At 39.5% G+C, this 13,515-nt stretch overlaps 1 protein-coding gene across 7 annotated transcripts in view; it reads right to left on the reverse strand.

The window, feature by feature from the left end:
• LOC134346998 (sorting nexin-30) overlaps nt 1-13,515 on the reverse strand; it is a 345,667-nt gene that overhangs the window by 299,382 nt on the left and 32,770 nt on the right. For 5 of the 7 annotated variants that reach the window (XM_063048944.1, XM_063048941.1, XM_063048945.1 and 2 more), the window contains exon 2: nt 3,829-5,003. In XM_063048944.1, the coding sequence (XP_062905014.1) occupies nt 3,829-4,969 (1,141 nt within the window). In that variant the 5' untranslated portion in view covers nt 4,970-5,003. Of the gene's footprint in view, nt 1-3,828; nt 5,004-5,355; nt 5,483-13,515 lie in introns of those variants that run through there. The other 2 variants (XM_063048942.1, XM_063048943.1) reach the window with 2 other exon arrangements.

A 13,515-nucleotide genomic window follows, 5' to 3' on the forward strand; every position in this document is an offset into this window, starting at 1 on the left:
TGCAGTAATTAAATATTTTAAATATCTTATACATATATTAACTAATGATGACATACACTAGCCTCAGCTCAAAATTCCTAAAGAGTAAAATACACGGATCTTTATTTTCTAATTGCAGGATTAAGTGCTGCTACACTGATGGTACATGCCATAGTTAAACACAGCGCATTTCCAACTTTAAATTTTGTTCGCAATATCAGAGCACCATATAAACTCAAGACAAGTCAACCAAGTTCACACGATAGCTAACTTAAAATACACACAACTGCTCTTCCCTCGGGGCTTGAAATTTGCCCTTTCCAAGTAAATATCAAATTACCTTTTGGAAAAAAAGTATGCATATATCTGAATCAGTGGAAAATTAAGCTAATGTGTAGAATTGATGGGGCTGGTTACATTTATTATCACAGATTACTCCAATGTCTCAACCAAACTAATATGAAATAAAGCAGCATTAGAGGCAACCAAGGCATCACCATTTTTGAAAGGCTTGTTTTTTTTTAAAAAATCAATATATATTGATTTGTATTTTAAAAAATTACAATGTATCCAAAGAGATGTTTAACGTGGATAGAGGAGCAGCATAAAGCCTTACTAATTTGTGTCACACAGATGAAGATGTTGCTAAGAATAAATGGAATCACACAAAGTAAAATTACTGCAAAGAGATTTCCAGTAGCTTGCACAACCAAAGTACAAGTCAACATCCAAATGACAAGTACCTTCAATGCGTTAATCTTCAAGATGATGCACAAATTCATAAATAGCACCATTCTCACTCATTGAATGTCATCAACTGCTCCCCAAGATCTATAACTCTAATAATAACCTAACATATTGGAGTATAAATAATTGCATGTCTATGAAAATAAACTCAGCAATCAGCAATAAGTCAGTTAGTTGTAAAAATGTAAATAGCCCATTTGGTGCTCAAGTCAAATTGGTGTTCCTGATTATTAACCTATGTAGGGAAGGCACAAACTAAAAACAACTGCTCTTAGAGAACCTATTGTAACAAAAAAAAACTTAAGATTCAGATTATAAAGTGCACACAAATCATTCCTCCTTTGCAGCCACTATTTCCCCTTTCCACCTCCATCTTCATAATTACAGAATATTTTGCATTAAAACCAGTTAACTACCAGATTTGATAATGAAAAGGAGATTGCTCATTATGACATAACACTCACCTACATGCACGCAATACCAGTATTGACATTTTATGTGGTGTTGCTGACCAAAAATATTACACATCAACAATTTTTGGATCACCTGGGTTAGAATATACCTACTTTATCAGGCACAAATTTGCCCTCTATAGTGCAAAACGATTGGACAAATGCTAAACATCTCCTCCCCAAGTTAAGAATGCCCAACTAATGGACAGTGTATACATACAGGCAAACATTGAGAAGTAACTAGGTGGATGGGGATGGATTTAGGGCTGAAAGAATCTGTCGGGTGGGAATGGGACATGAACATGTGCCTTCTCTCCCCAACACTTTCCCACTCCAGCCCAACCTGCAACAATCAGGGGCTGGGTCAAGCTGAGCAGAAATGGGAGCACTGAGCAGACTCACTTGCTCATTCAGTGACTTGAGGCCAGATGATAGCTTCTCCTTCCAACTTACAAGCAATTCAGGTTAAGAACTATTATCTGGAATAGAATCACGTCATAACTGAGAGAAATCCTGAAAATAGTCGCGACAAAAGAGACAGCAAAATCAAGATTCAAACAGATTGGGGCTCTTTCCTATTTCTAGCAAGATAAAGGTTGACAGATGGCAAACTAAAACAATAGAGGGGTACGGCAGGGTATATATTCATTGTGACACTGAAAGAGGCCATTCAGCCCATCATGTGTCTGCTGAGCCCTACAAAGCAATTCCATAACTCCATTACCTCACCTTACTTTCCTGCAACCCTGTAATTCATTCAGTTTCCCAAGCCTATCAACTTCCCTTTAATACTTTTTGCTACTTATCTACACCAAGGGCTAAAGTTACAGTGGCCTATTAATCTACCAGCATCCTTTGGATGTGGGAGATACGGAGCACCAAAGGGAAACACAAAGTCTGAGGAGATGTGCAAATTCCTTTCAATGATCTGGACTGGATCATTGGGAGCAAGAGTCGCAGAGCTTGCTTTCACTTGTGCAGGAGTCTCAAGTGCAAGTCAACCACACGTGAATCCATGGAGTTTCTCTCATGGTAAAAATGTCAAACTCATAGAAAACCAAAGTAGGTAGAAATGAACAAATTTCATGTATTTAAGAATAGCTACCCAAGTACAAGAGGAAGGAAGCAAAGGAAGGATATAATTTGAAGGATGGATGAAACACAAATAATGTTATAAACCTGGCATATATTCGGTGCTATAAATAAAATCTAACGAATTTGGGAGAGATGCAGGTACCACATCAGGAATTCAACAACAAACACTGTTTTTAACAACCAATGTATCAAATTTACTGGGTCTTGGAAGACTCTGAAAGATGTCATTTTGGCTTTCACTCCTAAAATCTCTTGGTAGTGTTTGGGAGCTGGTTGCTTGAGATCCAGCGTGAGAAGCTAACAAAACCAAATGTTGCTAGAAAGCTACTTGGTACTGAAACAACACTTAATTAAAAAAGTAAATGTGTCAAAATGGCAATAAAGCTGTAAATGCTTCATCCCCATACTTTGAATGATTGGGATAGCTAAGTACTCACCTATCTCTAAAAAGAAAGCAAATATCTGCCAGCTACAAAAGTTAAGTATCCAAATTACAAATATGGAATTAGCGCCCACACATCAATTCATATAATTACATTAAATGGCACCCTAAAGTCATCTCTGTAGGTACTCAAAAGACACGTTTGATGTGCTTGTTGAACATTTATCAAAATACAACCAGTCTTTTTGGACTGTACTAACCAAAAGTAGTTCTATTATATAACTGCAATTGAAGAGAAAAGCGGATGCACTGTTTCTAGTACTATAAAGCTAAATAATTATTCACATGGATAAAAGATCCCAAGTTAAGTAGATAAGAATTTACTGTTAATCTGTAACTTACTCCAAAATGGTGCTCTACAAGTGCGAAAAAGAAAATCAGCAAACCAGAAAGTAGAACACAAAGACAACAGAACCTATTTTTGTAGCATTTGGTCACGACTTTAAGAAGATTCAGAACTATTTTTAAAGCTTTGGTATTTAGATCTATTACCCAACAAATACAAATTCTTAAAAGGTTAAAAAAAAGCAAAACTCGTTTGTAAAAAAATAGTAAAATTGTTGGTTTTAATAGGTTAAATAAGTGTAATCTAAATAAAGCAGTCTAATAAAGCACATTGGCAGACTCAGATAGGTATTGAAACTATGTCTTTTTTATATTACAAACTTCATTCATTTAGGAGTTTCACAGACACACATAAACTGTATCTACCCTTCTCATCCCTCATGCATCACCACCCCAGACCATTCAACCCACCAACATTGAGGTTAATTAAGACCAATTTTTTTTTCACTATTTATTGTCCACAGCTTCAAATTACCTGTTAATATTTAAAAGGTGCTAATCTGGTAAGAAGAAGAATTTGGTCAGCTTTGCTGTTTGGACAAACATTACTTACAAGGGGAAATCAACGGTTTGGGGGGAAATCAACGGTTTGGAAGAAAATCCCCCCCCCCAAAAAAAAGTCTGCCCTACCATCGCCTGAAAAATCAATACAATAGAATATTAGATGTTAGAAAGACTTCAAACTGAAATTACCTCTCACATTGCAATTACAGTTACAGAAATCACAAATTGCAGGACCAAAGTGTTATGTTAATTGAGATTTCTTACCTGCTGCTGATGATTGTACACTGACATCTTTTGCCAGAGACTGAAGTAAACTTGATTGCTGCTGACTTGAGCTGACTTCAGGTTCGGCACTGATAGATGGAGATAATGAAACTTCACTGGATGCTCTGGTCTTTACCAGCTGTACTCCCATGTCTTCAGAAGCATTCTGCTCCTCTTGCCCAGGAAGCTGGAGGGCTGACAATGGGATATTGATCTGCTGGTTTCCTCCGGAAGTGCTGACTGGCATTTGAAGAACTAACTGCTGTCCAGTTCCTTGACCATCATTCAGCTTCTTCTGTGAAGACGTACAACTCTTCCCAGACTTGGGACCCATTGTCCTTGTTGTATTCGGTGGAATAATAGAAACAGCTTTTGACTCAGTCCTTTCGGGCATGTGACTAGCAGGAAGGAGGGCTGAAGATTTGGTAGGCCCTAAATAGGAAGCAGGACCAGGCTTCGGCTTGGATCTCACAGTTACAGAGGAATTCTCATTTTCTAGAGCTATTTCAGCATTTGTCACAATGTAATAGTCTTCAGGACCCTCTTGCTTAATCTTTTTTACAATAACTTCATTACTGTTTTCATGAGAAAGGTGATTTGGAGAGTCCAGTGCAAGCAAAGGCCCTGCTTCTCGCCTTTTCAGTGTGTTCTTTTGTAGCCGTGATTCATAATCACTGTCTTCATCAGTTGCAGAAGACTCACATGCCATGTGAAATAAATCACCTTCATCATATTCTTCCACATTTTCATCAACCTCTGAATGTTCACTATATGAAAAGTCACAGGAATCTCTATTCCTTGAAAACTCCACCTTTCCTTTTGAGGATCTACTTTGGTACTTCTCTGATGGGCTTTGCTGGGCCTCAGAAGATACTGCAATGATGCTGGAGCTGTCCGAGTTAAAGCTTCTACTGTCCTGAAAGCACACTCTGTCCTGGGATCCTGTCCTGCAGGTGACAGCCAGTGGCCAGTGGTAGGCATGGCCAGCGCCACAACCCCACATTGCAGTAAGATTTCCATGGGCCCCTTCAGTCAACAAGTGCTTCAGGTTTGGAATGAGACTACAAATTGTTCCATGACTGTGAGCCCAGCTAACCAGTTTGGACAAGTTTTCTGAAGATGTGTGAAGGCAGTCCTCCATCTTGTTGGGCTGTCACTCTTCAGTAGTCAGTGTTCTGTAAGAGGAAAAGGGGAAAGAGAGATTTCAAACTTGGCTGCTCCAATCACACAACTTCACGACTCAAAGTGCATATCATCGAGCAGCAGCAAACCAGCTTCAAGGGCTTATATTAAAGTATAAACAGATTAGTCATTTAACTACAAAAGGTTAATTCTGAGTCAATTACTTCAGAACCAGACATATAGTACTTTAACTTAAACATGTAATCACACCATTTGTAGCTACATCTGGAAAATTGTTGTGACCCTCATAAATGTATTCCATTGTACAATTAGATTTAATGTTTTATTATATTTTTTTTTATCTGCTCAAGATAGTATAGTTCAATTACTCAAAGATGTACTCACTTAAGATTGTAGCCCTGTCCACTCAGGCAGAAAACAGCAGTTAAACACTATTTTTGATCAGGGAATCACATTTTAGCTTAATATTCCCACCTTGCAACTGGCCATTACTAGAGAAAAACTCTGTTCAATACTGTACTTTTTGTGGTTCACAGTATACTACAATGTTCTGTTGACCACTGTTCAATACAACTATGCTTCACAACATTGGAATTTGATCTTTTGGAAACAATCCTTAACCACTGTGTTCCTTCAAAGAAAATGGGGAATGTTCAAAATAGCTCAGTTGAACCAGCATTAGAGCTTTATCATTGTCACAGATTACTGAATAATTAACTCTAGGAGTTATAGGTGTTTTTGTTGGAAGCAAAAATGTTTCCTCCTATTTGCATATAGTGACTGAACACATGAAATGCCATGAATTGGATTAAATTCGAAATAAACCTAGAACAATTTAATGGAATATAACCCAATTTAAGAACTGCATACAAATAAAACGTAAATGGGAATACCACCCCCATCCCCCAGTCCTACGCCCAGTAGATATTCTGACTAAGAGTTAGAAAAAAAAACTTTGGAATTTACTCCAACAGTATCATAGGAATAGCATAAACCAGATTACAGTGGTGTAAAACAGCCAAGAGAAACCACCACAAATTATAAGTAAACTGGTTTGAGCAGGTCAATTTATTATCAAAGTACATACTGTATACAACCCTGAGATTCATTTTCCTGTGAGCATTCACAGAACATAAGAAACATAGCTGAACTGTTGAAAAAATGCACACAAGACAAACAACCAATGTGCAAAAGGCAACAAATTGTGCAAATTTTAAAATAATAAATAAGCAATAAATAACGAGAACATGAGATGAAGAGTTCTCAAAAGTGAGTCCACAGGCTGTGGGAACAGTTCAGTGTTCAGGTGATCTCAGTGGAGGAACTGGGAATTCCAGTTAATATAAAAAGTAGCTAAACCTCACCCCGGATTAAATCATCCAAAATGAGGCATTAAATTTAAGTAGTACATGGTTCAGTGCAAAGTTAACACTTTCCATCAGTGCAAATATTTTGCAATATTATTGGTACTCTACAAATGCAAATTTTCTGTTAGAATAACTACATATTTATTAATGGTCATCAAAAATCAACAAAGAAAACATCAATTGAGTCATAGTCATTAAACATAGTAAATGGTGGATTAGGGACATGTGGAAATGTACTTTACTTGTAGTAACAAAATGGAACGTGTATTGTACCAGAGTGCTTTACCAATAGTGTTCGTGCAACATCATGCTGATGAAACCAGAGTCCTTGACAAACTGCAAGATGGGTCACTGGAAGAATGACAAGCACACTGATTGAGCAGGACAGAATGCACCCTTCCCTTGAACTGCAGCATGGATAGTTGTGCTTGTATGAATAAGGAGTGACTTTGTGCCTGTTGTTTGGAAGCTATCACCAACACTTGTGCAGTGATGCTTTCTCCTTGCTGCAAGTAAAATAAATGTAGTTATGCTTAATCCACTCTGAGTTATTTATTGTTTGTTATGGGACGTAGCAAAAAGGTGTTTGACAGAACAATATACACATAAAATAAATGGGGTCAAGTCAGCCCACATCCAGCATTCTTCTGATCTGTTTTATACATTGTGAAATTATCCAATTCAAATGCAAAATTACCATTTTTAAAAAAAAACTATTCCCCCATAGCTTAGTAAATTTTCACCTCCCGCCCCTCCCCCCCCCCACCTTTGGGAGAATAGATTCCTGCTGCAATAAGTATCAATTATTAACATTATGTTTTTGAGTAAATCCCTCAGAACAGACAGGGGATCTGGGCTTTTAACTGGTAATGATGCTGGATAAACTAATATCAAAAGATGAAATTGTTCTGGTGATGGAGACGGCACTGAGCTGTGACATGGTACCACTGAGGTTGCAGTTCAGTTTTAAATGTTTTTAGAGTTTTTTTTAAAAAGGTGTTTTTTAGGATTTTGTGGGGATAGTCTGGGAATAGAGATGAATTAGAGATCAGGTTAGGGTTTTAGGAATGGGGATGTGGGGGAATTGGAAAAACGAGAGGATAGTCCGAAGACCAAGACTCCTCTCCACATTCTAAGGACAGTGACACAGATGTCTCACATCCACAGGCTGGACCATGATGTCCAGCAGGATGTTGGACTGACAGACCTGTGAATAGGAGGGCTGATGGCTCCCCCGAGGCCAGTGAGTTGAAGGATTCTGGATTTGGAGTTCCTTGCAAGCTGGGGAAGCAAGATCCAATCAGATGGGTTTGTGAATTGGTTAGACCAGAGTTAGGGGCCTAGTGTTCAGGGTCCTGTTATCAGCGAATCTAAAGTTTGGTAATGGAAGGTGCCAAGGGCCAAATTGGAAGTCCAGAAGCTGAGGCCCTATGGCTATAGGCCCAGATCTGTGAATCTGAGTCCACTAAAGTAGTCAAGGGTCCAATGTCTGTGTGTCCAAGTCCAAATTGGAGTCCACTGGAGGCAGGAGACTGAAGATGGACTGCCTTGGGGTTAGAGCACTCTATGTGCGTGGGTGAGAGAGGGACAGGGCGTGCTATTTTGCTTGTTGTGTTTTGTGTTGTTCTGCCGAGTTGTTGGTACTTTGCTGACTTACAGGCTTCCCCTAGCACACACTCAGATTTGTTGGCTGTTAACACAAAGAAACCATTTCACTGTATGTTTTGATGTATATGTGATAAATAAACCTGAATCTTGAATCATGAGGAGATTTAAAGATGTTGCTCAGATTGGAAAATTACAGCTATACAGACTTACATCAACTGAGATTATTCTTTGGATCAGAGAAGGCAAGGGGGAAGATTTAACTGATGTAAAATTGAGTAACCAAAGTAAAGTAAATAGGAAGGACCTATTCTCCTTATCAAGGAGGTCAAAAACCAAAGAGCATGGACTTAAAGTAGTAGAAGGATTAGCGAGGAGTGAAAGAAACAACTTTTTTCCACCCTTAGATGATGGAGGTCTCTACTCATGGAAACCATAAGCGGGTGATAGAGATGAAAATCCTTACATTTTACTTGGGAGTATACTTGAAGTGATTCAATGCAGGGCTACATAGATCTTAGTGCTGAAAGTTGGGCTTAGATTGCATAGCTCTTTTGCCTGGCATTGATATGATGGTTGAATAGTCTCTAATGTGTCAAGCTTTTTCAAAATTTTAGGATTAAATGAGCACTGATAATATATTATTTGTTAATAATGATCACAAGATGATTGATTTTGCCAATGGCCTGAATTAAACAATGCAAAACTAGTTCTGATTAATTTAGGCAGGCAATTTGAATTACCATTTTCTGTCACCTATTGCCATACAAATCCATGCCTTTTTCACACAGGGGAATGACACTCTTGCTGCAACATACATCTATCACATCTTACAATTGCTTGCAGAAATCCCTATCAAAAGTGCCATATTACCGAGTTGACAGAAAATGTTGTTTTTTCGAAACACAAGTGCCATGTAATGTACAGTAGCCAACCCTAAACAGAACTTTATTGGTTTGAGCATTATTGGCATGATTTGACCACACTGAAATTGAAACTGAAAAATAGTACTTGGAAAGTACCAAACTTGCAGCGGTCCCATATTATGGATGAAATACCAAAGGCCACTGTGTCCTCAAGCAAATGCAAGCCATCTATACACCTCACAAAGTACAGTTATGAGATCCCAACAAATATCCACCTCAATAATCAGTAAAATCAGAATAAAGTAAAACTCCAACAATCACATCTGACCATTCAGAAATCCCAATGGCTTGGCATCTGGTTCACCAGGTAACATTCATGGTCTTTTGCACCTCAGCAAGGTCCCAATTCCAGTGCTTCATTCTAAATGAATGAGTTCATTCATTATTGTGTTGCATAATACCTAAAAAAAAATGGCAAAAAGTATGTTGAAATATTAATGGGAATAAAATCTGCTGAATCAAACACCAAAGCCCTAATGATGAAAAATTATTGAAGTTCTACTGTAAAAGGTCGCCTAACAAGAGGCTCTTGTGCACTAAGTCAAGACTATAAAATAAGATACAGTAACAGAATCAGGCCTTTTGGCCCATCAAGTCTGCTCTTGCATTAAATCACCACTGACTTTTTTCAGCAATTGTCCAACCTTCTCCCCATAACCTTTCACATCCTTACTAATCAAGAATTTTTCAATCTCTGTCTTAAATACAACAAATGATTTGGCCTCCAGGAGCTTTGACAATAAATTTCACAAATTGATCACCATTAGCCTGAAGAAATTCCTCTTTGTCTCAGTTTTAAAGGAACATCTTTTTATTCTGAGGCTGTGCCCTCATTTCCTAGACTCTCCTACTAACGGAATAATCAAAGCCACCCCCACTCTATCTTAAGCCTTTCAGTATTTGGTTAGTTTCAATGAAGTTTCCCCCTTCCTCCACTCCTCATCCTTCCAAACACCAATGAGTACAGGCCAAGTGCCATTAGATTTTCTTATGTCAAGACTTTCATTCTTGAGCTCCCCTTGTCCTCACCTACCACCCCACCAGCCTCCGAATCCAGCACATTATCCTCCGCAACTTCCACCACCTTCAACAGGACCCCACCACCAAGCACATCTTTCCCTCTCCACCCCTCTCCGCTTTCCACAGGGATCGGTCCCTCCGTGACTCCCTGATCCACACGTCCCTCCCCACAGTTCTCCCACCCAGCACTTAGCCCTTAGTAAGTGCAAGTGCTACACCTGTCCCTACACCTCCTCTCTTGCCACCATTCAGGGCCCCAAACAGTCCTTCAAGGTGAGGCAACACTTCACTTGCAAGTCTGTTGGGGTCATCTACTGCATCCAGTGCTCCCGGTGTGGTCTCCTCTACATCGGTGAAACCCGATGCAGATTGGGGGACCGCTTCGTCCAGCACCTCCACTGTCCGCCACAACAGACAGGATCTCCCAGTTGCCACCCACTTCATCTCTGCTTCCCATTCCCATTCGGATATGTCCATACATGGCCGCCTCTACTGCCATGATGAGGCTAAATTCAGGCTGGAGGAGCAACACCTCATATAATGTCTAGGTAGTCTCCAGCCCCTTGGTATGAACATAGAATTCTCCAACTTCCGGTAATTCCCTCCCCCTCCCTTCCCCTATCCCCATTTCCCTCTGCCCCCTCCTCCAGCTGCCTATCACTTCCCTCATGGTTCCGCCTCCTTCTACTACCCATTGTGTTTTCCCCTATTCCTTCTTCACCTTTCTTGCCTATCACCTCCTTGCTTCCCCTCCCCCACCCCTTTATCTTTCCTCTTACTGGTTTTTCACCTGGAACCTACCAGCCTTCTCCTTCCCACCCTCCCCCCACCTTCTTTATAGGGCCTCTGCCCCTTCCCTCTTCAGTCCTGACGAAAGGTTCCATCCCAAAACGTTGACTGATCGCTTCCACGGATGCTGCCCGACCTGCTGAGTTCCTCCAGCATGTTGTGAGTGTTGCTTTCATTCTTGAGAATGCCCTCTGGACCCTCTCCAGGGCTAACTAATTGGCTGCTACATTCTTGGATGAGTGGTGATCCCACTTCAAAAAAAAGACTTTAATGCAATTTTGAATATCCTTATCTCCTAAAAGGAGTGACAAACATGTGAAGTCTACACAAATGAATCTAATGACAACAGAATATTGGAGCAATGAGTATCATTCCATGCCACAATCCGAATTAGTTTAAGCAACAGGCCAGGCAGCATTTAAAGGAAGAAGAACAGTCGACGTTTCGGGCTGAAACCCTTTGTCAGGACTAACTGAAAGAAGCAATAGTAAGAGATTTGAAAGTGGGAGGGGGAGGGGGAGATCTGAGATGATAGAAGACGGGGTGGGGGGGAAGCTAAGAGCTGGAAAGTTGATTGGCAAAAGGGATACAGAGCTGAAGAAGGGGGGAGGATCATGGGACGGGAGGCCTAGGGAGAAAGAAAGGGGGAGGGGAGCCCAGAGGAAGATGGAGAGGAAAGGTCTCGGCCCGAAACGTCGACTGTACTTCTTCCTACAGATGCTGCCTGGCCTGCTGCGTTCCACCAGCATTTTGTGTGTGTTGCTTGAATTTCCAGCATCTGCAGATTTTCTCATGTTTGAGGATATTAACTATTCTGTTTATTATGACAAAAACATTCTACACAAAATTGATCAAGAATTTTTTTGCATTACTAAAATCTTAGCTAAAATAAATTCAGGCTCTGCTCAGCTAAATGTGAACCTTGTTTGAGCAACCGCCTTTCAACACATTTATTTCCATCAATTATTATACATACTAAATTAATTGTGCTATGGAAAGCAATGGAGTGAAAATTCTATTACAGCACCCTTCAGTAAAACTGCATTTTTCATTTTTCCAAGCCATAAAACACTTGAGCAGTGACTGTTGCATCTGTTTAGACAAGAATGCTTAAGATTCACTATTTTCAGAAGCATAATTTGGAAACAAAAGTAAGGGGGTTTACTTGACAAATATTCAGAACATTACTATTTGCTTCTAAATCAACTACAATTTCACAAATGCTGGGGACAGACCAATTAGTACAAATAATAACCATCGATGTTCCTACTTCCACCCCACACCCTTCATAAATTTTGTTCCATAGCTGGTTATTGTAGCTGAAGGGAAGGTAAATCAAAACTGAAAAGGGAACGAAACATACAAGAAAATTTACTGTCTTTATACTTAAATCAGTGCACAAGTACAGAATATGATGGGATACAGATGTTAGATACAAAAAAAACACAAAATGATAGTTTTTGAGAAATATTAAATATCTTCTGTAGTCAACTAGGTATGTAATTAGAAGAGAAATAAGTGACACTACCTTAGCACGGTAGGAACCCTGGAGCTAGCTGCATTATTTAATAACAGAATGTCTAGTTTTACCTCCATTGATCATTGTTTCATAATCCTTAATACCCTCCTAATGAAAAAAACACTCTCAGCTTCCTGTAGGAAAGGCCATCAAGATTTCCAAGATACTTTGTGCAAAGAAATACTTCCCATCACCCCTTACAAATTAAGCTTTAAGTTTAAGATCCTGTTCCTTTGTCTGAAGTTGCATCCTAAAGTATAGTTGATCACATTCATTCACTGACTGACAGCATCTTAAACTGATTAATTATAAAACATTCAGAAGGAATAAAACTTGGGCTGCTCACTTCCTTCCCTGTTCAGGCAATTATTTTTACACATCCATGCTTATGCAGAATGAGCTAGTCATCAACAACTCAAGTATTTAAAATACAAAATCAGTTTCATGTATGTATGGAGAACCAGATAAATGTGTACACAAATCTTTGAACCAGAAACAACGTTTTAAAATGACTCAGTTAAATTTGAAACATGTAACAGCAAAAGCCATTTCAGTTATTTATTCAAAGAGGGTTCTAAAAGGCACTTGATTAAGACCTCCATGAGAAATTACGAGCTAAAATTGAGACTCATGGAATTAAATTAGCTGGGCAGAATACAGAGAGAAAGGTTTATGAACCAACACTCAAATCCACAGCTGTCAGTGTGATGAATTCCAGATTCACCAACTTCTGGCTAAAGAAATTCCTTCTCACCTCTATTCTAAATGAACGCCCCTTTGTTTTGATCTTGTGACATCTGGTCCTAGATTCACCCCCTACAGGAAATTTTCTCTCCACACCCATTCTGCCCAGGTCTTTCAATATTTGATAAATTTCAATGAGAATCCCCATCCCACCCCCATTCTTCTAAATTCCAGCAAATACAGGCCCAGAGCCATCATATGCTCCTCACATTTTAACCTTTACATTCTCGGGGTAATGCTCATACACCCCCTCTGGACCCTTGCCAATGCCAGCACATCTTTTCTTACATAAGGGGCCCAAAACTGCTCACTATACTCCCAAATGCAGCCTGACCAATGTCATACAAAAGCCTCAGCATCTCCTCAAAACTAATCAATAAGCTTCAAAACTTTGGCATTAATACCTCCTTGAGCACTGGATCCTCAGTTTCCTCACTTACAGACCCCAGTCAGTTCTGATTGGCAACATCTCCTCCTCCACAATTTCTATCAGCACGGATGCACAAGGCTGTGTGCTTAGCCCCCTGATCTACTCACTTTACTCTTACAACTGTGTGGCTAAGCACAGCTCCAA

The sequence above is a fragment of the Mobula hypostoma genome, chromosome 5, assembly GCF_963921235.1.
Source record: "Mobula hypostoma chromosome 5, sMobHyp1.1, whole genome shotgun sequence".
In the NCBI taxonomy this organism is placed as follows: Eukaryota; Metazoa; Chordata; class Chondrichthyes; order Myliobatiformes; family Myliobatidae; genus Mobula; species Mobula hypostoma.